This window comes from Phalangium opilio, unplaced genomic scaffold (genome assembly GCF_054372755.1).
Source record: "Phalangium opilio isolate 3A_F unplaced genomic scaffold, DU_Popi_V2 ptg000037l_1, whole genome shotgun sequence".
NCBI classification, from domain to species: domain Eukaryota; kingdom Metazoa; phylum Arthropoda; class Arachnida; order Opiliones; family Phalangiidae; genus Phalangium; species Phalangium opilio.
In genome coordinates this window covers 4,949,997-4,976,199 of record NW_028324160.1, presented here as the reverse complement: position 1 = coordinate 4,976,199, position 26,203 = coordinate 4,949,997, and the positions used below count along the sequence as shown (strand labels likewise).

Genomic DNA, 26,203 nt, shown 5'->3' with positions numbered 1-26,203 from the left:
AGAAGAGGCTGGTCATAGCGACAAAGGTAAAAAGGAATTACATATTTTTCGCCGTCCCAGTAAGCAACGTCATAAAGACCTAGTTTAAGTGAGCCAATCTGAAATTTTAAACTTTTTATTACGTGTTGTAGGGAGGGGCTCTATACTGGGCTATGAGTCGGACTGAATTAAACGCTAACCGTTTTCTATTCCTACCTCTAAAATTAAATCTATCTCTGTTGAGGCTTAATAATAAAGCCGACCGCGACCAAAGCATGGGCAAAGGCGTATTTCACAACTGACGTTCAAAGCTACCGATGGAAAAGCCTAAAAATTAAATGAAAAAAAAATGAATGCCGGTAAGAATGATCACAACTGAAAATAACAGCTAAAACGAACCCGAACGGTAAACACTTGAAGTTGGTCTCTGTGCTGCTGGTCTGCTACTCCTTTCGTTTATTTTCTATGGCAAAAATACTAACTTTGGGAGGTATTGGGATATTAGGCCATTTTGTGTTTTAATACTTTTATTCGTGTAGGAAAGAAAACGACCCTGTTTAAAGAAACTTTGGATAATTTTTAATATTTAGTTAAAAGTTGAAATTTATTTATAAAATTTGGACGAAAATTTTCAAATAACAAGACTTATTTTGAGTTTCAAATCGAAGAATGTTCGTGTGCTTTAATGAACAATTTTTTACAAAAAAGACAGTCACTTTCATTTTCAATTGTTGCTTTTATTGGACATCCCCTAGCCGTTAAGGGAAGGATGAAAAGGAAAATAGAGTGATCTTTTGATCGATTTTTCTTATTATAAGACCATTACATGCACATTGAAACATCCTGGAACTAAAGTCTCCGAATGATTTTAAAATTCAAATTAGGTTCAGATTTTAAAGATAATTTGAAATGAGCACCACTGACAAGTAGCTTAACGCCGTGCCTTCCTGCTAACAAAATTTCCGTAGCACGCTCTATATCTCGCGCCACGATAGTCACATCGCGAGCAACTTTTATAAAATCTCGCGATAAATTTCATTCGGCATGGAGCGTGCCACGAGACTTTTGTCAATAGGAAGGCAGGGCCTTGCGATATGGGTCGGAGGTCACTATTTCAAATTTTCCGTAAAATCTGAACCTAATTGGAATTTCAAAATCATTCGGAGATATTTCCTGAATGTTTCACTATGCAGAATGGTCTTATAATTAGTAGAAGAATCGACAAAAAATTATTTGATTTTTCATTTCACCCTCCCATTAAACACATTCTTAATCGTATTCTAAAAGACAGACATAAACTCTAATGAAATTAGGAGGTAAAGCATTGTAATATTAAAAATAGAGATCCGCCCTGTTCGCTGGTATTTTTTTCCCCGTATGACTAACCAGCCCACGTCGTGACCGGTATTAATATTAGTAACCTGATAATTATTGTTGACTAACTTAAAACATTGTTTTAGTGAATGGTTTCAGGCTCAGCAGGATAATTGCCCAGCCCATACGTCCCGACTCGTTGCAAGATTTCTGGAGAAGGAAGGAATTGAAGCTTTGGATTGACCCGCTCTCTCGCCCGACTTGAACCCGATTTAGCGTTTATGTCTGTCATTTAATAAAATATTAAAAATGTGTTTAAGGGCTAAGGGAGGTTAAGTAAAATACAATTGAAACTGAAAGTGACAGTCTTGTTTGTAATAAATTGTTCAAGAACGCAGACGGTATTTCCTGGATGTTTCACTATGCAAAATGGTCTTATAATTAGAAGAACAATCGATAAAAAATCACTTTATTTTCCTCTTCATCCTCCCTTTAAGGCTAGGGGATGTCAAATAAAATATCAAGCAACAATTCAAACTGAAAGTGACTGTCTTGTTTGTATAAGATAGTCCATAAAATATCAAGCAACAATTCAAGCTGAAAGTGACTGTCTTGTTTGTATAAGATGGTTCAATAAAGCACACGAACATTCTTCAATTTGAAACTCGAAGGAAGTCTTGTTATTTGAAAATTTTCCTCCAAATTTTATAAATATTATTCAACTTTCAACTAGTTATCAATAATGATATTAATAGTTATCCAAAATTTCATTAATAAGGATAGTTTTCTCTCCTACACAATAAAAGTCTTAAAACACAAAATGGCCTAATATCCCAATACCTCCCAAAGTTAGTAATTTTTCCATAGAAAATAAACGAAAGGAGTTGCAGACCAGCAGCGCAGAGAGACCAACTTCAAGTGATTACCGTTCGGGTTCGTTTTAGCTGTTAGCTGTTATTTTCAGTTGTGATCATTGTTACCGGCATTAATTTCTTTTTTTTTCATTTAATTGTTGGGCTTTTCCATCGGTAGCTTTGAACGTCAGTTGAGAAATACGCCTTTGCCCCTGCTTTGGTTGCGGTCGGCTTCATTAATAAGAATTAAAAGGGATAGATTTAATTTTAGAGGAAGGAATTGAGAACGGTTAGCGTTTAATTCAGTCCGACTCATAGCCCAGTATAGAGCCCCTCCTTCCAACACGTAATAAAAAGTTTAAAATTTCAGATTGGCTCATTTAAACTAGGTTTTTATGACTTTGCTTACTGGGACGGCGAAAAATACATTATTCCTTTTTACCTTTGTTGCTTCGACACGCCTCTTCTTTCATACCCTTTTTTCCGTGGAATTTGACGCGCTCCTAGATTACTCTATTCTCTATTCCCACTTCTAAAATTAAATCTATCCCTGGTCTCACATTTGCAGTGAACGCGGGAGGCTATAGCCCAACCTCTGGCTCCGTTTAGCGAACGTTCCTAGCATAGAGGCCATTTCCTCAGAAGTTGTTTCTTATTTGGAATAGTCGAATATGTCTCATTGAAGGGATCTCGTGAAGCGCATATGCCAATGAGATTTTCATTGGGCTGCAATGAGTCGGGCTGAAGACCCAAACGTAATTAATGTGAGTTCTAAATATTATGATATAATGGCCCAAATAACAATATTTTCAAACCGCTTCTCTCCTTCAAAAGACGCAGGTTTTCTCTTAAAGGGAGGGGGAAGTGGAAATTAAAGTGATTTTTTATTGATTCTTCTACTAATCATGAGACCAGTATGCATAATGAGAAATTCAGGAAATACCTCCCATTCAAATTAGGCTAAGATTTTAAGAATAGTTTTAAATAAGGAACTCGGAACAATCCCGTAACGCCGTGCCTTATTGTTAACAAAATTCTCGTGGCACGCTCCATGTCTCGCGCCACAATTGTCACATCGCGCAAATTTGTTCAAATCTCTCGATAAATTGATTCAACACGGAGCGTGCCAAGAGAAAATTGTTGATAAAAAGGCAGGGCGCTACACGATTAGTCGGAGATCCTTATTTAAAATTATCCATGAAATTTCAAACTAATCATAGTTTAAAAATCGTTCGGTGTTATTTCTTGGATGTTTCACTGTCTTATGGAAAAATCAATAAAAAAATACTTTATTTTCCACTTCATCATCCCTTAAATGAACGTCGGATTTGTTTCAAAGCATTGCGCCACAAGATCAATCATATATATACGCATAAGGTGCCATAACATCTAACAAGCATTATTACGACAAAGATTAGATACTCGATTATGAATTATCGCCACTCTAACCAAGTTTGCCAGATTTTGAATAAAGGCTGATTACTCGTGACCTATTCATCCGATTTGAATTTGGTGAAAACTTTTCAATTATGAATCGACCCCAAGGAATCCGAAAATCGCATTTATATCCTCGAGAATCCAATATTTTCAAAGTAGATAATTTTGACATTACCGGTTTCCGGTATAAGTATGCAAACGACAACTGTGGAACGGGTAAAATATGAAAAAGGAATGCAAAACTTTTATAACGCACTTTATTCCAGAGCGCTAGCTCTAATAGTTTTTGAAATATAGTACAATATGTGCGAAAAACGCAACGCGCAAAGACTTCTTTAACAGTCTGTACATGGAGTCCAGAATCAGTCACTTGCGGTCAATTCCATACAAGTTATGACAGTGGGGATCAAGGAATGTGAACTGAATGGTATACTGAAAGACTTCTGGGAGATTGAGTCGTTGGGTATCAGAGATAAACCCCAAATAACAGCAGTCGAAGATCAAGTACTTGCCTATCATGAGAACACGCTACAGTACGAAGATGGAAAATACACAACGATTCTCCCTTGGAAAACAAATAAAGATGAAATCGGCGACAATCTTACGCTATCCACCAAGAGACTGAACTATCTAGTCAAGAAATTAAAGCAAGACCCTGCGCTCTATAAGAGATACGAAGAAGCCGTCGATGAGTTGCTCAATCAAGGCTTTGCCGAACTGGTCCCCGAGGAAGATTTATACAAGAGAAAGGGAATACATTACCTGCCACATTTCCCAGTCATTCGAGAAGACAAGACCACCACAAAGCTGCGGATAGTCCATGATGCTTCTTCACATGAGAAAGGTTTTCCTGCCTTGAATTTCTGTCTGCACAATGGACCTAGTCTTGTTCCAGACCTATTGACAATACTCTTACGATTCAGACGACACCGAATTGCCTTGATGAGCGACGTTGAGAAGGCATTTCTACAAATATGCCTAATTACCGAAGAACGAAACTACGTACGTTTCCTGTGGATTAAGAAGCTTCCGAATCAAGACGAGCCCCTGGAACTAGTACATTTACGAATGACGAGAGTTCTCTTCGGGGTCGGTTCAAGCCCTTTCCTGCTAGCAGCCACTCTTCAGCACCATTTTAAGAAATTTCTGAAGCAGTATCCGGACATAAGCAAAATGTTGGCCACGCACCTTTACGTCGATGACTTGGTCACAGGAACAGAAACCGTTGAAGAAGCTAAGGAGATCTACAGGGTATCACGAGAGATATTCGCCCATGCCAGAATGAACTTGCGAAAATGGGTTACCAATTGCTATGAACTAGCGAGTCTGTGGTCTGAGGATCAAGCTACCGTCACCTTGCTAAATCAAGAATCTGATTCCAGTCTGCTAAAGGTCCTGGGTATATCCTGGAATCCAAGGGAAGATGTCCTGACTTTCGACGTTTCCGCTCTGCTTGAATTTCTGAGAGACAGACAAGACACAAAGAGGGGAGTCCTTAAAGCGGCAGCGAGAATCTTTGATCCGATCGGCCTACTCTCTCCTTACCTTATAAGAGTAAAGTGTCTCTTTCAAAAGTTATGGATCAAAGGCATTGCCTGGGACGAGAAATTACCGTCAGATGAACAAGTCATGTGGGACGCCTGGGTGATGGAGCTAAAGCTATTCGAGAGAGTCCGAATTCCAAGATGGTATTATTCAGCTGTACAAGGACGAGTCACAGAAAGAGAGATCCACCCTTTCTCTGATGCCACCGAGGTGGCCTATGGTGCTATGATTTACCTTCGTTACGAGACAAACGACGGGGAAATAGAAGTCTCCTCGATCTCATCTAAAACCAGAGTCGCACGAATTAAAACTCTTACCATCCCTAGACTGGAGCTGATGGCCGCCTTCATCGGAGCGAGGCTGTTGAAAAGCACTATGGAAGTGTTTGAGGGGATGGTGACGAAATATACATACTGGACTGACTCCCAGATAACACTGCATTGGATTCAAGGAGTATCAAGGGAGTGGAAACCCTTCGTCGCAAATAGGGTCCGAGACATTCAGGCACTGACAGACCCTCATTCCTGGTGTCACGTTGCCGGCAAAGAAAATCCTGCTGATTCTGCATCCCGCGGCTGTTCAGTTGAAACCCTAATCAACAGTACGCTTTGGTGGAATGGACCGTCATGGCTTGCGGAAAAGAGAGACCAATGGCCGGATGGATCACGAACGACTTTCAAGTTAGAAGAGGAATCAATCTTCAAGGAGAAAAGAAGTTTTGTCACCCTCCTTTGTACTAAGGCCTCAGAGCCTTTGATTGATGTGAAGAAATATAGCCGACTCAGCCGTCTTTACCGGGTCACCGCATGGGTTATGCGCTTCGTCTACAATACGAGAGCTACAGTCAATGATCGCCGCAAAGGATCACTCACCGCGGAAGAACTTCAAGGATCAAAGCTCTATTGGATTCGAGAAATTCAACGTCAAGCGTATCCTGAGGATTTTGAGCGCCTTCAGGAGAGTCAACCATTAGAAAAGACATAAAAGATACTCCAGTTCCAACCATTCTTCGAAAATAACGTCATACGCGTAGGAGGACGTCTTCAATTTGCGAACATCAGCTACGGATCAAAACACCCCTATCTGTTACCCGCTGAACAATGGCTGTCTGAAATTATCGCCTTGGATGCCCATCAAGAAGTAAAACATTGCGGTCTGGAAAGCACGTTGGTACAATTGCGAGAGGAGTTCTGGATCACTCGAGGACGCCAGTTAGTAAAAAGAATCATCAACCGATGCGGGAAGTGTAGACGTTTTCGCACCAAGCCTGGAGTTCAGATACCTGCACCCCTGCCAGCTGATCGAATATCGGAAACGCCACCGTTTGCAACTACAGGCATTGACTTCGCGGGCCCGTTATTCATAAGAGAAGGAGAGAATCAGAAAAAAGTGTACATCGCGCTATTCACCTGCGGAGTAACCAGAGCAGTACACCTAGAGGTGGTGACGGACCTGAGTACTGAGAAATTCATTCTATCATTTCGACGGTTCGTCGCACGAAGAGATCTTGTTACCACGGTCTATTCGGATAATGCAAGAACGTTCAAGAGAGCCGAGCAAGAACTAAAGGAGCTTTATTCCGGCATCGAGAACAACGAGTTTCAAGATTTTTTGGGTCAGAAAAATATTCGTTGGAAATATATCGTCGAACGAGCGGCCTGGTGGGGAGGCTTTTGGGAAAGAGTCGTGCGATCACTCAAACAATGCTTAAAGAAGAATCATGAGGAGCTGTCCACCAGCTTGACGGAAAAAGAAGCAGTGCTCAATTCACGACCGTTAACGTACACCCTCAACGAAGTCGATGAGCCCTTTCCCATTACCCCATCTCAATTCCTCATCGGCCAGTGCCTCACAAGTCTTCCAAGTCAGAACCTTGCAGCTACGCCACCAACCGTTAGCCGAACATAATTAGTCAGACGTTTGCGCTACAGACAGATGATCCTCGATCAATTTTGGAAACGCTGGAACCATTCATACCTGCTAGAGCTCAAATCGGCTCACGCCAGTAAACCAATCCATGGGGTCATAGAGTTCAAGAAAGATGATGTTGTCCTATTATCGGAGCCCAAACTTCCTCGCCAAAGCTGGAGACTAGGACGAAAACAAGAGGTGTTTCCTGGCCGAGATGGGCGCGTCCGAGCCGTAGCTGTCCAACTACCAGGAGGAACTGTCATACGTCGAGCGGTACAAATGTTACACCGTTTAGAAGTTTTGGCAGAATGAACAGTGTCCATTGTGGGGAGGATGTTACAACTTCAAAACAACCGCCAAGATAACGAACTGAATAGAATCGAACTAGAATCTAGACTTAATGGCTTTCAATTAAAAAACTAATGATTATAAAAAACTAGATAAACAACGATAAGACTGTATATAAACGAGATAACATAGTGTAAAAGTTGAGTTGTAAATAGAGTTTTAGCTAGAGTATAATGTTTAATCGAGTATCCATAGTTCGCTTTGTCAATGTTAACTTAAATACGATTCTAATTAATCTTATGTTAAACGCACGGTTAAGAAATTAAACTGTTAATACATGACTAATAAAAGATTTTAGTAACATATCGTTCGTGAGTCATTTCCTACCGCGACTGTCAAGTCGCAACAGCAAGTGTTGCTGGAGCAGATGGTTTGGTTAAATATCTCGTAGATATTGAATCGGTCACTTTGCACGCAGAATGAAGAAAACAATATACACGTGCTTCTTCAATAGCAAAAGCTGCTGTAGTCAATGAATCATATTGCGATAATGAGGCTTCGGCATAGCTGTCCGCGCTCACCTCAATTTAGCGAGCCCGAGCGCGAATTGAGCGAGGCTCTTCGAAATAATTGATTAAGTCACGAGTCCGAGCCGAGCCCGAAAGTTTATGAAAAAGTTTTCTGAGCTTGAGCCCGGGCTCACAATACGTCACAAACAAAGTGAGCCTTGAGCTGAGCCCAGGTTCGACTGTAAAATCAACGAGAGCTTGCGCTGAGCTCTCTTACAAATGTTTTGGCTTTCCTGAGCTCGAGCGAGGCCAACTGAAAACTATGAGACAGCTCATTTTGAAAGGGCGCTCACTGTTTTGAGACTGCGCTCAGCTTGGCTCAGCGCCGTATTCAGTGCCAACAGAAACTAGCGTAACTCATTGGTCGATGAAGTTTTGAAATTTTTTTAATACAAATGTAGTGCAAGTCATTTGGATAGTAAATATGTATTGTAGTTTTGCATTTATCGCGTAAAAATAGCTGCAAAATTATTTATTTCAACATCTACACTGTTTGAAAGAAATATTCTCCGGAAATATGAGACCAAGCTCGAGCTTGAGCTTACTAAATTGAATGAGCCCGAGCTCGAGGTGAGCCTTAAATTCTATCAATTTTGAGCCCGAGCTGAGCCCGAGAAAGATATTAGAGAGAGCTTGAGCTCGAGCTTAGCCCATCAAAATTATGCGAATGAACCCGAGCCCGAGTCGAGCTCATTTATAAAAACTAACTGAGCTTGAGCTCACATTGAGCTCTAAGGAAACATTGTTTCAATTTTGACCTTGAGGTGAGCTCGTTGTCAATTTCTATAAAGTAACGTGAGCTGAGCTGAGCCCAAGCGATGGTGGACAGGTATGGGCTTCGGGTCATAGACAATGTCTGCGATCATCGATTAATGCCTTCGAATTTAAAAAGCTTTGCTAGTTTTGTGGTCAACTAGCCGATCAAGATAGTGAGAAAAATAAGCCGCTAAAGTACATAACTGCAATTCAAGATGTTAGAACTCTACAGTTCATAGCTACGATTAAAAATAGAGCTCTATCCCGGAAAGACAGCTGGGCCACAGACGTTCTTACAAGAATTGGTGTTTCACTAGATCTGGTTGCTGCAGAAGCAAAGTATCACAAAAATTGCTAAGTTTATTTTCTCAAAGCTGAAAATGCAAATTCGAGTGATTCCTTCAAGACTCAGCCAAAAACAACTGGGCCAGGCTATTCCATGGCAGACAATGCGTTTCACAAACTTTGTTCTTATCTTCAGTAGAACGACGAATGCCAATATGACATGAAAGATCTGCACGAAAACCTGCAAGAGTTCTGCGAAGGAGAAATTTCATACAGCGAAAAACACTCATGAAAAAACTCTTCGATTTCTTTGGCAATAGGATAACAGTAACAGATATACCATCACGTCCAAGTGTCGTAACGTTCAAGGGTACAGCTCATGGTTTGATATCTGAAGCTTGGTATAACCAAAGATGCAATAACCAGGAGGACGAAAGATAGCGAAAAGTCGAGACTGCTGCCCGTATTGTCCGCGAAGATATTCAATCTTATATTTATAACACCTCGATATATTCATTTTGCATGGAAGCCAAGAACAAGTCCCAGCAACTTATCAACAGTGTATTCTGCGCTTTTGTTCGCTGTAAAAGAAGCTCGTCGAAATATGCAATCCCATTTTATTGTAACGTTTGATCAACCTCTCTATGTTAAAGCAGTTGAAATGGTAGCAGCAGCCGAACAAAACAGTCCGATCTCCAAAGTAATTCCAAGGCTAGGAGGGTTCCACTTATTGATGTCTTTTGTGGGGTCAGTAGGGAGTATTATGGCCGGAAGTGGACTTCAAAAATTGTGATACAAAATTTACGCGACATCTTCAGTTGAAAAAATGCTGACGGGCCACGCATATTGCCGAGCTCTCAGAGCTCATTTTCTAACTCAACTAGCGTTAGCTTCACTAATTCTTGATGAAGTAAGTGATTCAAAAAACGCGTTAGAAGCAGTCCGAGTAATTCATCATAAAAAATTGGATCATGAGTTATCAATGGAGGATGTCGAAAATTCTAAGGAACTGATAAATCTCGATGTCAAAATGTATAACATAGCAAGCATCTTAAAGAAAATGGAGCAACACAAAACCTTTGGTTGCAGTATTTTGATCAGGTCTCACTTATGTGACTGTGTGTTCGAGCAGAGCGTTCTGGAAACTGGAATCTTCATCTTCACACAATCAAAGAAATGTTACCTTTCTTCCATGCTGCAGCGCATCTGCCATGTGCTAAGTCAGCGCAAATATACTTGCAAGTTGCAACAAATGCAAAATCTTGAAAAATCGATCAGTCCTTTCGATTTTCAAAGAGCTACGAAAGAATGTTTCTTTACAATTCGACGTTCTGACCGTTACTGGTCAGGAAAATGGACCGATATGACTATTGAGCAGGATCTAATGAGATCCATGAAAGTAGCTGGAGGACTCACGCATGGCAGAGGCATGACAGATAGCACATTATCAACCTGGATATATGCAATGCCAGCTTGCGTTTAGATAAGTGATGCTGTGGAACAGTTTTGTGGCATACCAAGTTGCTCGTCAGAACAAAAAGTTGAACAAAGAGAGAGCCGGCAGGCCAGGGACACAGCTGACACCGCAAAATTGGTTAATTGGCTACTTGATCACAACCCTTTCAAGCGACAGACGGAAAATTTGGTGTCGTTAGCCTCTGGTATGATTGCAGGTGAATCTATAAAGTTTCACAAAGCAAAAAAAAAAACGGGTTGTCATCCATGGCACCTAAGATTGTCAAATGTGTTTCGGATATTTAACTGAAACGAAATAACAAAGTGAAAACTTTGGTATCAATGACAAACGGGATTAAAATTTGGGAAGAAACCATTGTAGTAAACACCCAGCAACTGTTCAATCGCATTACATGCGTATTGGTATGATCGGTAGACCTCTTGCAATATATGTCATACGAGCTAGCACCACTGCCACCCCCTCTTTTTGATGATGTCTTCTTAAGAAATGGAACGAAAGCTTCACTGGGAAAATATACAGGGTGTTTCGGAGAAGTCTGGCACAAATTAACAGGCGTGTTCTTCGGGTCAAAAGAAGTCAAAAATGTTCTATGAACTTTTGGGTGAAAGCCCCCCGTTTCAGAGTTATGTACTCTCCAAAGTTGGCCTTAAAACAATGGAATTTTGCCGATATGTGGAACTGGTATTATGCCTTTGGACAAATTGTTTTCTAATTTACCATAAGCTTATGTACGAAGAAATTAACAGCTAGTGAAGTGGTTTAAAGGGCCGCTAACATTATTCGTTCTCGTATTAATAACGTTTTTACAAAAATATTAATCCCAAACAAATTTATTGCACCTTAAACGCCAGTTACTTGTTTAATTAGACTTTTTGTTTTATGTTCCTTCGGTTACAAAACATCAGCATTTACAAAAATTGTTCAAAATGACCTCCTTCAACGTTTAAGCAAACTTGCGCGCGTCTTTTAAACGACTCGCGAACACGTTCGAAGATTCCTGGCGTGTTGCGGATGTTATCACACCCATCAATTATTCTTGGTCTTAAGTCCTGGACATCTCGAACTTCACTACGGTACACCAAGTCTTTCAAATGGCCCCACAGGAAAAAATCACATGGGTTGAGATCCGGCGATCTTGCTGGCCAATCAATAGCTCCGCCTCGACCTATCCACCTCAAAGGGAATTCGACATCAAGATGCTGTCTTACTCGAAGGCTAAAGTGTGGCGGTGCCCCATCGTGCATGAACCACATTCTTTGTCGGAGGTCCAACGGTACGTCTTCGAGAAGGTCTGGTAAATTGTCCTGCAAAAATCTCAAGTATGCCTCCCCATTTAACCTTGGTTGCATAAAAAAGGGTCCAATTAACCAATCGCCTACAATTCCGCACCACACGTTCAAACTAAACTGCACCTGATGTGCCCTTACGCGTGTCGCGTGTGGGTTTCTTTGGCTCCACTCGTGCTGGTTGAGCAAATTAATTACACCGCCACGCGAAAAATTGGCTTCGTCAGAGACCAGCAAAATACGTGGAAAGTCCAAGTCTATTACTTGTGCCAAAAACCACTGGCAGAAAGCTACTCTTCTTGGACAGTCACCTTCGTTTAAAGCTTGTACTTTTTGTAAATGGTATGGGTGGAACTGGTGTCCACGAAGGATTTTCCAAACGAGTACATGATTTACACCTAATTGGCGGCCAATGATCCTGGTGCTGGTTGTAGGATCTTCCTCAAAAATAGTTAGTACATTGTCTTCAATGTCCTCGGGTACAATCTGCGGGCGAACTTCAGGGCCTGACGGTTGTAGCTTACCGGTTTCTCTCAAACGTCTGTCAACAGCACTAAACGTTTGCCGATTCGGAACTTGTCGTTCAGGAAAGTGCTCCTGGTACAAGCGCCGAGCTTCAACCCCATTGCCTTGAGCCAATCCGTACATCAGATGCATATCTGAATACTCTGCATTCGTGAAGTAGACCATTATTTGTTTTAGAGAAGCTACCAAATTCGCATTTAAAAAGTAAAGCACATTAAATTCGATTTTCCTTTACTCAAGCTTAAGTAGTTGTGATTCTTAAAAAAACATTCCGATTGTTTTATCCAACGCAGCGTAATTTGTTTTTTAATTTCACTACTTAAGCTTGAGTAAAGGTCAATCGAATTTAATGTGCTTTACTTTTTAAATGCGAATTTGGTAGCTTCTCTAAAACAAATAATGGTCTACTTCACGAATGCAGAGTATTCAGATATGCATCTGATGTACGGATTGGCTCAAGGCAATGGGGTTGAAGCTCGGCGCTTGTACCAGGAGCACTTTCCTGAACGACAAGTTCCGAATCGGCAAACGTTTAGTGCTGTTGACAGACGTTTGAGAGAAACCGGTAAGCTACAACCGTCAGGCCCTGAAGTTCGCCCGCAGATTGTACCCGAGGACATTGAAGACAATGTACTAACTATTTTTGAGGAAGATCCTACAACCAGCACCAGGATCATTGGCCGCCAATTAGGTGTAAATCATGTACTCGTTTGGAAAATCCTTCGTGGACACCAGTTCCACCCATACCATTTACAAAAAGTACAAGCTTTAAACGAAGGTGACTGTCCAAGAAGAGTAGCTTTCTGCCAGTGGTTTTTGGCACAAGTAATAGACTTGGACTTTCCACGTATTTTGCTGGTCTCTGACGAAGCCAATTTTTCGCGTGGCGGTGTAATTAATTTGCACAACCAGCACGAGTGGAGCCAAAGAAACCCACACGCGACACGCGTAAGGGCACATCAGGTGCAGTTTAGTTTGAACGTGTGGTGCGGAATTGTAGGCGATTGGTTAATTGGACCCTTTTTTATGCAACCAAGGTTAAATGGGGAGGCATACTTGAGATTTTTGCAGGACAATTTACCAGACCTTCTCGAAGACGTACCGTTGGACCTCCGACAAAGAATGTGGTTCATGCACGATGGGGCACCGCCACACTTTAGCCTTCGAGTAAGACAGCATCTTGATGTCGAATTCCCTTTGAGGTGGATAGGTCGAGGCGGAGCTATTGATTGGCCAGCAAGATCGCCGGATCTCAACCCATGTGATTTTTTCCTGTGGGGCCATTTGAAAGACTTGGTGTACCGTAGTGAAGTTCGAGATGTCCAGGACTTAAGACCAAGAATAATTGATGGGTGTGATAACATCCGCAACACGCCAGGAATCTTCGAACGTGTTCGCGAGTCGTTTAAAAGACGCGCGCAAGTTTGCTTAAACGTTGAAGGAGGTCATTTTGAACAATTTTTGTAAATGCTGATGTTTTGTAACCGAAGGAACATAAAACAAAAAGTCTAATTAAACAAGTAACTGGCGTTTAAGGTGCAATAAATTTGTTTGGGATTATTATTTTTGTAAAAACGTTATTAATACGAGAACGAATAATGTTAGCGGCCCTTTAAACCACTTCACTAGCTGTTAATTTCTTCGTACATAAGCTTATGGTAAATTAGAAAACAATTTGTCCAAAGGCATAATACCAGTTCCACATATCGGCAAAATTCCATTGTTTTAAGGCCAACTTTGGAGAGTACATAACTCTGAAACGGGGGGCTTTCACCCAAAAGTTCATAGAACATTTTTGACTTCTTTTGACCCGAAGAACACGCCTGTTAATTTGTGCCAGACTTCTCCGAAACACCCTGTATATGGAGTTTTGTCCCTGTATGCTTAGGTCAATGATCATTATGCAACAGTTTACGTTATTGATGGTGGTTATTCTTTACATAAGGTTGTGTGTCTCAGACCTGCCACATACAAGAATGTTATTGATACTTATCTATCATATCTCACACACTGCTATGGACAAAATATTGTGGTTGTCTTTGATGGATACGAGGTAAGAAATACCACAAAGTCAGCTGAACCTTACAGAAGGGCCTCAAGAAATATATCCTCTGATTAAAGGTACGCTTGCGCCTATTTGTATCGACGACTTAAGAAAATATTTTAGGAAATTCTAACAACAAATGCCAACTTATCAATCTATTGCGCAACTCTCTTGACGGATCAGGAATAGAGAGTGACCAGGCTATAGGCGATGCCGATAGACTAATTGTAACTACTGCGCTAGAAAAAGCCAAGAACGGAGTTTGTGTTACATGGCCAACTTTCCGAAAAGCTTTAGAAAATTGATATTTTGATGCACGAAGCAAAAGATGAAATTAAAAGCTCGATATATGAAATGAGAAATCTAAAATATGATGGGGAAAGTAAAGTTAAGTTTGTAACGAATAAGCTTTTGCAAGTACCCGGTCAATTTCGGGGTGTGCCTAAAAGAATGGATTTAGACAATTTTAACTCCTTCCTTCAAGAATGCACGGACTTGTGCGAAAATGTTGCATTATTTTTGGAAAAACTTCTAGAAGCAACTGATAAAATTCCCGATAGAAATATACTTGGTGATCTCAAACAATTGGATGTGTTTGGAAGATCACAAATAAACGAGTTGGGAATCTTTTCCAAACCAGTGCTGACCGGTGAAGAATTCATGAGCCTTAAAACAGAATTTACTTCATTTAAAAGAATAGTAGCTACCCAGTTGCATTCAAAGTAAAGAACTTTCCAAAAGATGTATATTCTTTAACATTAGAAACATATATCAACACCGGTTGCTTGCTCTTTGCAAGACATTCTGAAAGAGCGGTAACTCTCTTAGATAAGACTTCATACTGCCTTTAATGTATAAGAGTGGTTTTTTGATTGGATGTAACTTTCTTCGAATTATGGTTACTGTTTTGAAAACATTCCACTGAACTAAAATCTGGGCTATTAATTTGTGGTTAAATTTCGAAGAGATCATAGCAATAGTGTTTCTTATAGACAATAAAGCTGCTAGGGGTGGTTTTCATTTCCATAAAATTAATCACAGAATTTGGCATAAAAGGTAAATTTTCCCATATGAATAACATGGGAAATGTTTGCTGGGATAGCGAAACTTTCTCGACCTTTTTTGAAGCCTATATATTCGATAGGTCTGAAAATGGTTCTAAATGAAAGGTCGAAAACTTTTTTGGCGCCTTCCGAAGTTTTATTGAAAACAATAAATACCCAGTTGGTTATTTGGTTATTAGGTAGAACAGTGTGGCACAAGAAAGGCAGTGCACGTGATTCAATGGATATTGCAATCGTAAAGGGGACTGGTAAAAGTGACAGCTTTGATGGTTCAAAAACCGTGACAAGAGAAGTTCAGTATAAAGCTAGTGTTCTAAAAGTAGTTGTGAAACGTAGCTCATAATAGTTAGTAGATGTTTAGAATAATCTTTATACTCGTCCTGGAAATGAACTTACAACTTGGGAACCAGTTTTCGTATACATAAACATGTACGTATAGCCTTCCTTCACTGGGAGCCCATTAGTCGTGGTGAAGTTGCTTTAAAAATTTCATAGACATCTGGAACACCTTCAGTTGGATTGTAAGTGGATACATTTATTTTTTAGGCTAACGATATTCTGAAATTACTTTTTCAGGGTATATTTCTGATTGTGTTGATTTTCTACTATTTAAGAAAAGAGAAAAAAGAAATGCTTATTTAGAAATGGCACCTTATAGTGTCGTGGTCATTGTATCCCGCGAGTATTGAATTGGGCAGGCATTTCTCAATCAATTGTTGATGGTTGAAAATAGAAAAATATTCCTTAAAATGAAGGTGATAGAGTGGAGAGTCGTAGTAAGGTAGCTTAATAAATGAAAACATCTTTAAAAATAATTGTGTGGAAATTGAATAATGAAGAGTTCTTGTCACTAATGAGCAAGTTCTAATCCATCATGCTTAACCCCGCGCTAACACGATTACACATTTTACACTTTTATCAAGATGTCTCTCGTAAGATGATGTTACCGATTTCTATATTCTAGCGTTCAGCATTACAAAAGTCTTGGTTAAATTTTAACGCGATAAAGAAAGTTACTTTGCTTTAATAAATTTGAAAATTATCGAAAACCAAGAATCATTTTCATTAGTTTTATTTACCCACAAATACATTTAGTTATTATGTTGTAAGGGCTTGCTTACACCTCACGTGACGTTGGAGAGATTTCTTTAAAAATATCCCTTCCTGGAAATATGTACAGCCCTTCTTAGCTAAGAAGGGCATACTAATATTTTTTACCAACGGATTAAAAAGTCATGGTAGATGCTTAAAAGGGGGAGTTCACGAGTAGTGATTGTGCGGGGCGTTAAGCCGGTATTTATTAAAACTCAGTTGTATCTTTTGTTTTGCTACATAATAAACATGGATTTTTTGGTAATCATCAAATACTACCTTGTCTTAATTTAAATACGTGTCTTCTTAAAGACTTAAAACTAGGGTCGGATCTGACTTATTCTAATCTGGGTAATTCTGACCGCGGTTCGACAGAACGGTTACAATATTATTAAACTATAATTGAAGTTTTTTATCCAAAACGTGCATTTAAATTTGGTAAAGCGACCTTCCGGCCAATCAGCGCCCGCGATTTATAAGAGGCAATCCCCAAAGGTTTTCTCAGGCGAGTCACATTTGCGTCGTCTGCATTATGCTCGGAAATATCTATTCTACTATTTAGCACTCGAAAGAAAGACGCGGGTTCGATCGTCTAACGATAAGCGGATTAGGAACTTACTCTTGTAATCTTATTATATTAAAATGTGGCGGGTCGTATTTTGTTGTATATCTTGAGTGTCTAGTTATTAGCCTTTGGAATGGGAAGATCTTTGTTCTTAGATTATTGTTACTATTTTTTTGTTACCTTCGAGAAGGATAAAATTAAAAACCCATCTTTCACACCTCATCAGAATCAAGCTGCAACACAATTGCTATACTCCTCAAACTTTAGCAGACGACGGTCCAGCGGAGTCACTGGTGACGAGCCCACTCTAAGAACCCCTTAATTCTCACCCTTGAGCAGGGCCGGAAATAAGCACAGGACACTGAACATTGTCCAATGAAATCTTAAAATGTCCCATAATTTTTTTAAAAACTAAGGGGGTCACTGGACATTTTGACCAATACATTGTTTGAAGTTTTGATAGTTTTATTATGAAGATGCGACACTATTTTTGCGCATCCCAGTGGACAATGTCCTATAAATTTTCCAGTCAATTTGTCAAATGTCCTATAAGATATTTTTCTTATTTCCGGCCCTGCCCTTGGGAACTCAGCTTTTCCTGTTTGAAGCAGACAACATACGACTTAATATTTCATAACCCTCACGAGATTGGCTGATTTGGCTCTATCTCTAAAGAGGTTTTCATTGGTCGGTAGGTAAGTGCGCTAAAATCGAGACCCATTTGCTAAGCCTAACAAATTTAAAAAAAATTTAATTTTCATTGAAAAAATTGTTTGAAAAATTAGAAAAAAATTGAAACTTCATATTTAATTGATACGAACCAGGAAAAAATAAAACATGGCACTAAGATTTTCAGCTGAGAGTCTCTCTTTAATAGTAAAAACACCCTGCATACGGGAACGTCCCGCTTTCTCTTAATTTGCAGTACCTGTTTAAAGAACAAAATATATAGATATGAGAATCAGAGAATTGAAATTATATATCTACGGAAACCACGCTGGAGAGATTCTTGGGAGGTTTATTTACTATCAAGTATTCACTTACTTTGCCATTAGGCTTGAACCATCTTTTGACTTCAATATTGACGATGGTAAAGTCGAAACTTTTTATAATTTTTTCTGCTCGGTACTTATACCTAAAGGCCGGTGCCACCGCCGCCGACCTCTCAATAGTGCTTGCCGAACTATTATTGATACTGATAAGACAAAAGAGACGCGGGTCGTGAACTGAAACAATTAGGGATTGTAGCTTTTTTATACACCCGCCGAAGTAGTTTTTTAACCTGATGAAATGGTTTTTTAATCCACTGAAGTCTGTTTTTTATGCTGTAAGCTGCGAAACACCATAGAGGATATAAAGAGGAGTCGTCGAAACTAAGAGCCCTCGCATTGAATATTTTAATCTCGACAGTGGCGTATCTAGGGGTGGGTGGGAGCTGAATTTTGCTTGCCAGATTACTGAAAATTTTATTTTTTAATTAGGCATATTTCCAAACCAAAGAATTCAATATGCGTTAAGTCTCCTAATTTTTAAAAGTTTTTTAAGTGAGAAAAATGGAAAGAATTAGTTAACAAGGCGATTGTAAATTTCGATATAGGAATAGAAATTCGTGAGGGTTTAGGCATAGCTATGGATCCTCTATGTCAGGAGAGAAGTCACTGTTTAGTCTTAACCACCGTGCACATTTTCGGATGGGGCAAAGGTTCTAAGGGTTTTTAGCTAACTGCAGGCCACGCGGCGCATTTTAGCAAAATAAAGGTAAACAATGCAGGATTTCCTTCAGAGGGATTTGAAATTTGGAAAGGAAATAAAAGTCACTATTGTTTATCTTCAGTTCGGTAGAACCACATTGCACTCCGTTCAGTTAGTTAGAACCCCTGCCACAATAATTCAATTTTCGTTATCCACAGTGCGTCTAAGGCACGTTGCAAGGATCAGAACCCCAATGAGGTCGCCTTTAGGGAAGTTCTTACACAAATCGAGGTTTTTAGAGTTTTTATTTCAATTTTGATTTAGTCAAACGATCCGCAAGTGTGTATGTAACTACGGTATAGTGGTTATTAGTCCAGGGTTCATAAAAATCTGGAAAACTGAAGAAAATAAATAGTTGACGAAAAAACCTCAGTTAAAATTCGAATTACTCGTAAAAATCAGGGTAATTTGTGAGCTTTGAGAAAGTTTGCTCTGAAATGGATTGCTTCATTTATGAAAAAACCACTCCGTTCTTATTACTCCATGGGGGAAAAAACCTTGTTAAACTCGGGGATATGAGGGCTGCGTTCAGTAACCGGCATCAAAAACAATTCAAGGAAGATTTAGTCAAACAATGCACACTTGTATATGATTCTGCTGTGTACTGGTTATCTCACGCGCTTCCCACCCGTAAGAACTCGGGTTCGACACCACGTGGCTGCGGAGAAATTCTTTTACGCTTGTTAGTATAAATTCACAACTAAATTAGCTCAAAGAGGCTCCAATATCGTGTATCATGGCTAAGTTGGTAGAGCCATTGAATGCCAATCTTCGAAGATGGTCGGTGCCCGAAGTGGTCAGTATCCCATGTAGGATCAGTACCCGAAGTGGTCAGTGCCCGGTGAAGTCGTGTCTAATGAAGTTCGTGCTCAGATACCGGTCTTTTTTATCGTTAGTTTTTAATTGAAATAAGATTTAGTCAAACGATGCCCACTTGTATATGTGTCTTCTGTGCAGTGTTAATCTTATTCGCTTCGCACCTGGGAGACCCCGGGTTTGAGACGACGTGGGTGTGGAAAATTTCTTTCATGCTCGTTAGTTTAAATTCCCACCAAAATTAGCTCAAATAGTGGTTTGAAGTTAGGATCTACAATGTTTTACTACGGGAAAGGAGTAACTGAAATGCAGGTAGATCATTAGGAATAGGTGAATTCTGTTTTGAGTAATCGCTTCATTTGAAATATTATTTCAAGTTTAAAACATCCTTTGGAGTAACAAAATGTGGACATTCCAACTAAACTTGTCTAAATTCATAAATTAGACTTTTTGAAAAGAAAATTAAACAACTTTATCATAAGAATTATTTTTAAAATACGGGCTTCCTGGATGTACTGTTCTTGGCCAATGCTCTTATTGAATATTACAAGGAACTAGAAAGGCTCCTTATTAATAAGTTGCTATCAAGTTCGTTCATCGAGTTTCATACTCAAGTAAGGGATGAAATTTGGTAATTATATTTATTTGGTGGAAATTATTTTTGGGACTCTTGTGTTTAAGAGATAGATCAGAATCTTTAATAATTTAAACAAAAATCTCAATTTATTTAAATCGATGAAATTCACCAACTTATACATTTTTAAAAGGGTTAAATTTACCAATAAAATATTTAAACTTAAAAGGGTTAAATTTACAAAAAAAATATTCAAACTTAAAAGGGTTAAATTAACTAAAAAATTTTTAAAACTTAAAACCATAAAATTTTTAAAAAATAAAAATTTTTAACGATAAGATTCTATAAAACTAATCACACAAGGGAAAATGTGGTTGTTTTACCTTCGAAGCCTAACATTCTTTGTTTAGTTAACTGGCAAACAGCAGTCAAAGCTTTTTCCCTGGATGCGAGAAAAATCCAGCACCTTGGCACATTTAATTTCCTTTTTATTTTTAGAACCTTTTTAAAGAAATAAAAAAATTTAAGAAAAAGAGGATTGAAATTATAAATCTACGGCAACCACGCCCAGAGAGATTGTGGAGAGTTTTATTAACTAAGTATTCACTTACCGGCCCGAAGGGCTTGAACCATTCTTTTATCTGGTGGTTCAAGATTGTGTAATTGAAATTTTTAACAATAACAGCCGCGGCGTATTTTTTCACCGGTGAATCCGTCCGTCCTAAGCCAGCCACCGCCCTATTCCTCGGTTCCGCCGTCGACCTCGCAGTTGACATAGCTCCGCCACGGGGTGCAGTCGACATAGCTCCGCCACGGGGTGCAGTCGACATAGCTCCGCCACGGGGTGCAGTCGACATAGCTCCGCCACGGGGTGCAGTTGACATAGCTCCGCCACGGGGTGCAGTTGACATAGCTCCGCCACGGGGTGCAGTTGACCTCGCCCGGACTCTGAGTGCCGTCGACCTCGCCCCGCCTCTGGGTTCTTGATATCTCACTTTTTTTTTCAAATTTTCCCTGCATCTCAGATTATACTTTGGCACCTTCGAAAATATTAGAATGATTAGTTTTATACAGTTTGTTAGTTTTTGTGTGGGGCCTGTAAGCGTAAAATGGAACATAGGTTCAAACTTATAACAAGAATGCGTTGCATTAATTGTATACCTTGAATACCCGTTTTGTGTTATGCTTAATGTCCCCAATTGCAATATGTCATTAAACCTCCTTTTAACTTACCGCGTTTGTTGGCTCAACGTCCTCTTCGGAAGTACTGAGGTGCAGATTGAAATCGTCAGAACTTTATGACGAAAAATTCATTTTGTATGTTGGAAACGAGAGAAGTGAAAAAAACTAGGGATTGCAGCTTATTTAAACCCCCGTCGAAATAGATTTTAACCCCCCCCCCGAATTAGTTTTTTATTCTACCGAAGTCGGTATTTTTTACTAGTGCGGGGGAAAATCATTACCCCCTCAAAAACATAAATAATCATCAAAAATAATTGATGTTTTTAATCATGTCTTCAAAAATGAAAATTTGATTATCTGTTACTTCAGGCAGATAATTTTCAACACTTATCTTTTACACTTTCCCGTCTTTGTCTACAATGGCAGTTTTTATCCTACAACTAACCGGAAGTTCACAATACAGCCGGGAAGGTAAGGCAGATCTAATTTTTGAGTGTTGCGATTCTTCATAAGCCTATTGAAAACATTTTTTAACAACCTTGGCCGTACCCATTTTTTAAATTAATTTTCTTTTCAAATCAAACGTGCTATAAAGAAAAAATATACTCTCTACCAGTCCTTTTTGAGATCCAGCGTTCCTGATTTTACTGTTTCACAGCCGAACCACCGCATTGAGTGTTAAAGACCCTTCAAGGGTTAGCTGATATAATTACTATGAAATACGGTCAGTAATAAACACAACCTTGTAATTATAGCTCCAAAATTAGGGCTAGTGCGCAAGAAATTCTCGTATTGAACTGTTTTATTTTACATTGCGAAACTCAAATTAATTATCTTAGCATGTTGTTTTTCTGTGATAGATTGGTACATTTTATTTGGTACCAAAGAATTGTAAATTGTACATTTCCACGCAAAGCTTTCAATAAATGTAATGTTATTTTCTTATCGCCACATTCTCTTTGTGGTTTCCTTTCATCTGATTTATTTATTGTCCGTAAACATCTAAATTTTATGACTTTTGTGAGCGTGACTTAATAATATTTTTATTGAATCGTTGCATAACATTGTTACCACTATTTTCCCAAGCCTTGAAAGAGCTTCGCAAATTAACGTCTGCTTTAGTAGTAGTTACAATACCCTTTTTAAACTAACCCAACATCGACTAATTGGAGAATACATAAATAGAGCTGATCTATTTTTTTATTGAATTTCGTGAGAATAAATAAATGAATTTGCTGCTCATAAGTGTAGTTTTGACCTCCGTTCATGCGATCTTTTACCTAGTGTTACAGTGTTCGACTAACGACACTAGATTTAACAAATAAAGGTTACTTAAATACAGTAAGGTTTTTTACATGATTGGGTTATCAGCGACTACGTGACTACCCCGTTAAAATTAAACACGCGAGCTTTCATACATTTAATGTTACGTCATATACAAGAGATAACAATTATGTTATCTGACATACAGGCTGCACAAAGGTTATCTTTTTATTAGCATGCGTCAATATCACACACTTGGTCGGTTAAAATACAGAACAATTTTAAAGTTACTAAAATCAAGAGAAAATAGAAAAGTGTATAATACTTCTGTCTCCGAATGCTGCGCCTTGTTTGAAGGGTTAGATATCTACCGCTCTACCGTCGCGATCCCCCTCCTAGGAATTAGGATAGACCCCTCACAGTTTTTAGAGTGAGAGAGAAAAAATAGTTCCCCCAAAGCAGACTACGGCCTTAGAGGCGGAAGACGAGGAGCAGTTCCCTCCCCCATAATCCCTTGAGCAGCGCTACTTTTCAAAAGCACAATATCTAATCTCCAGCTTCCTGATTGGCTACTTGAAGTTTTAGGCGGCGAGGGCTAAAGATCAATTTTGACTCAATTAGTATACTCTCTTCTATTTTCTGTTGTTAGAATTTTACAATATAAAACGTAGGATATATGTGAATTATAATATTGTAACGAACAACAACACCTTTACTTTCATTGTTATCATAAAATGAAAGTCAAACAACGACACACTAATTATGAAGTTGTCACGTATAGCTGAGATTCAGTCAAAAGTAAACGGTGTCAATGTATTAAAAATGTACAGTCGAGGGGTTATCACTTGAATAATCAGGTGTGCAAAACCGAAGAAATCGATTATTTGATTTTTAGAATTGTTTGAAACTCATCAGTAATTACAATCATTTTGTGGGGTAATCAGAAATCTTTGATAATCACTGGAAATCAAATAAAATCTTGAAAAAATCCGAAATAATCACATGATTTACTAGTAATCTTTTGTAATAACCTCGGAAATCACACATAATAAATCGAGGAGTTCGAAAATCCAAAATAAAAATCGTAAAATGTTGAAATAGAAATGAGTGCATTCATCGCAATTCACGAAGAATGCAGTGGTAATCACGGCATTCACCAAAAAATCACCGGGATTCATTGTACATTAAACAGAAATCTGGTGTACAAAATTTTGGCTAATGACTAGCTCCAGGGTACAGTTGACAACACAATACCACGAAATAACTCCATTGTTTTCGTGTATTTTGCATTAAAAACGATGTGAAATTTCTAAAGTCCATTCCACCAGAAATCCAAAAACTGAACATAAGATTCCAAAAAGGTACACTTTGAAAATCGGTGATAGGAATCTCAGGCTCAATCCTTTCGCGTCTTGTACATATTCCTTTCCAGCATGAAGAACTTCTCGGTGACCAAAGAAAACCTTTCTGTTTTCGAGTTCCAGTTGTCGAGTTTCCATTATTCGTGAAACGCTATCAACAAGTAAATGCTTATTAAAAACAAGTTGGGAAACCAAAAAACACCTCTCCGAGTCGAGACGCAATTAAAAGGTTTTTCTCAAATAGTTCAATAGATATAATTGACTTCAATAATTTTAATCGTCATAAATTTACCCTAATTATAATTAAATCGTTTTAAGAAACTTTATTCCTAAAATAATTTTAAACATAGCTATGGTTGACGTATGAATTCAAACTTAGACCTCGAACAATTTTCGAAAATTTAGGGTATAAAAGACGATTCATTCACAATAAATGATAAGAAAATCCGAAATTACATGAACCTTAGTTGGAAGCCTTGCCATTGCGAGGCTAGACGTTTCTCGTAACCCTAGCTGATCGCCGCGTACTTCCTAATCCTAACGATGGGAGTAGAAGCCAAAAAATGCATCCTAAGAACCCGTTCACTCCGTCAGACACACACACAGATAAGTCCAGTGTAATATTGAGCTTTCAGATGGGATAGTAGTACGTCACACCCTCCCAAGTCTTACCGCTGTTTTGGTAGCCATATTGGGTTTTCACAGCTTCATTCCTGCTTTAATCCCACCAATATGGCGGCGTAAATTATGTCACGAGACTCAGCTCCTCCTCCAACTGAAAGCTCTCTATACCTCTCCGTGACGACATCGTCAATTGAAGGGGTAACTAGGAGCGCAATATCCGGACCGCATTAGCAGAAAGCATGAATTTATTCATTTAACATGAATATATATGTGCATGGGCTAGTTAAACTACATATTCAGGGATGGAGGGGCTTAGTTTGCGTAACGTCAGTAATATGAAATTGAGAGTTCAAAATAACGGGGTTCTGGGCTCCGTTTACCGAGACCCCAGAAGTCAGTGGACTTTTTACGGCGATACTCTCGAACCCCAAATCGTGCTTTTATACAGGGTGTATCTGAAATGGACGTAGGAGCGGAAGTATTTGGGTTCCTGGGGCCAATATAAGGCGAAACTGTTCTATGACATTTTGTCGTACGCCAACCCATTTGCAAGTTACTTGAACCTAGCCCTTGCTAGTTTGCATAAATCACAGCATGTTGACTTCGTCTAAACAGTAGGAATAAAGTTCAAGATAGGATGATTATTGCAAATTAGTGGTTGCCAGCTAAAACAAAAAAGCCTCATAGCCATAGAGTTTATCGTAAATTTTTAAGGAGTAGAAAGTTGTACAGTTGGTGACTCATATCGAACATCATTGTAAAACAACATGTTACGATTAGTTTGTTGAAACAACTGACCGATACTAACGAGAAACTGACAGCGATAACTAGCGGAAACTAATAAGGAACACCGACATTTTGCTTCATTCTTCAAACAATCGAAAGGTTTCAAAAGCGTTCATTTTGGTTTGTGTACAAAACTACATATCCGGCGACGTCTTGTTTCCATTAAATTAGCAAATTTATTTTTTACATGCTTTAAAACACTTTGAACCTTTAAAAGAAGTACCTTTTTTACCGTTTTTATTGGCAATTTTCATAGAATAATTCTAAGGAGTAAGAATGTACATTTCCTTATGGGTACATTACATTGCATCTCGCATTGCACTAGGGTCTCCTGTCGTTCTCAACGCTGGAAGATTGCTACCAGTTAGTAAACGTCATTAGTCTTAGGTTTTAGGGTGGTCTGCAAATCACTGTAAAACGTTCGCGTGCTACGATATTTCATTCATTTCTCTCACAGTTTCTTGTTCAACCATCTGTATTTGTTTTGACTATGGCTAGGTATTAGGTCTCTTCATTATTTTTTGATTTTTATAAGGATTAAATTTTACAAATTAAGCATTTTACTGCTCAGTTTTAACAACATCCCATCCCAAACATTCGCCCACTAACATTTATTCACGAATACCGATTTCGATAAGTTGCAACATTAACCTAATGTTTAAACTAAATGCAACTGTACAACTTTCTACTCCTCAAAAATTGACTATAAACTCTATGGCTATGGGGCTTTTTTGTTTTAGCTGGCAACGACTAATTTGCAATAATCATCCTATCTTGAACTTAATTCCTACTGTTTAAGACGAAATCAACATGCTGTGATTTATGCAAACTAGCAAGTGTGGGGTTCAAGTAAC

The 26,203-nt window shown here is 38.9% G+C and overlaps 1 protein-coding gene across 1 annotated transcript; it reads left to right on the top strand.

Moving 5' to 3' along the window:
- The first annotated feature begins 3,977 nt into the window (after positions 1-3,977).
- Positions 3,978-9,230, top strand: LOC149683461 (uncharacterized). The gene is made up of 4 exons (XM_089871278.1): positions 3,978-6,090; positions 6,163-6,993; positions 7,114-7,313; positions 9,138-9,230. The coding sequence occupies exons 1-4, from the start codon at positions 3,978-3,980 to the stop codon at positions 9,228-9,230; spliced, it is 3,237 nt and encodes a 1,078-aa protein (XP_089727404.1).
- The last annotated feature ends 16,973 nt before the right edge of the window (positions 9,231-26,203 follow it).

Bases quoted from the DNA above. Each gene is read 5' to 3' on its own strand.
- LOC149683461 (XM_089871278.1), top strand. From the start codon at position 3,978: ATGACAGTGGGGATCAAGGAATGTGAACTGAATGGTATACTGAAAGAC. The intron at 6,091-6,162 runs GTCAACCATTAG...TCATACGCGTAG, and splicing joins TTTTGAGCGCCTTCAGGAGA to GAGGACGTCTTCAATTTGCG. The intron at 7,314-9,137 runs GTACAAATGTTA...TATCTTCAGTAG, and splicing joins GAACTGTCATACGTCGAGCG to AACGACGAATGCCAATATGA.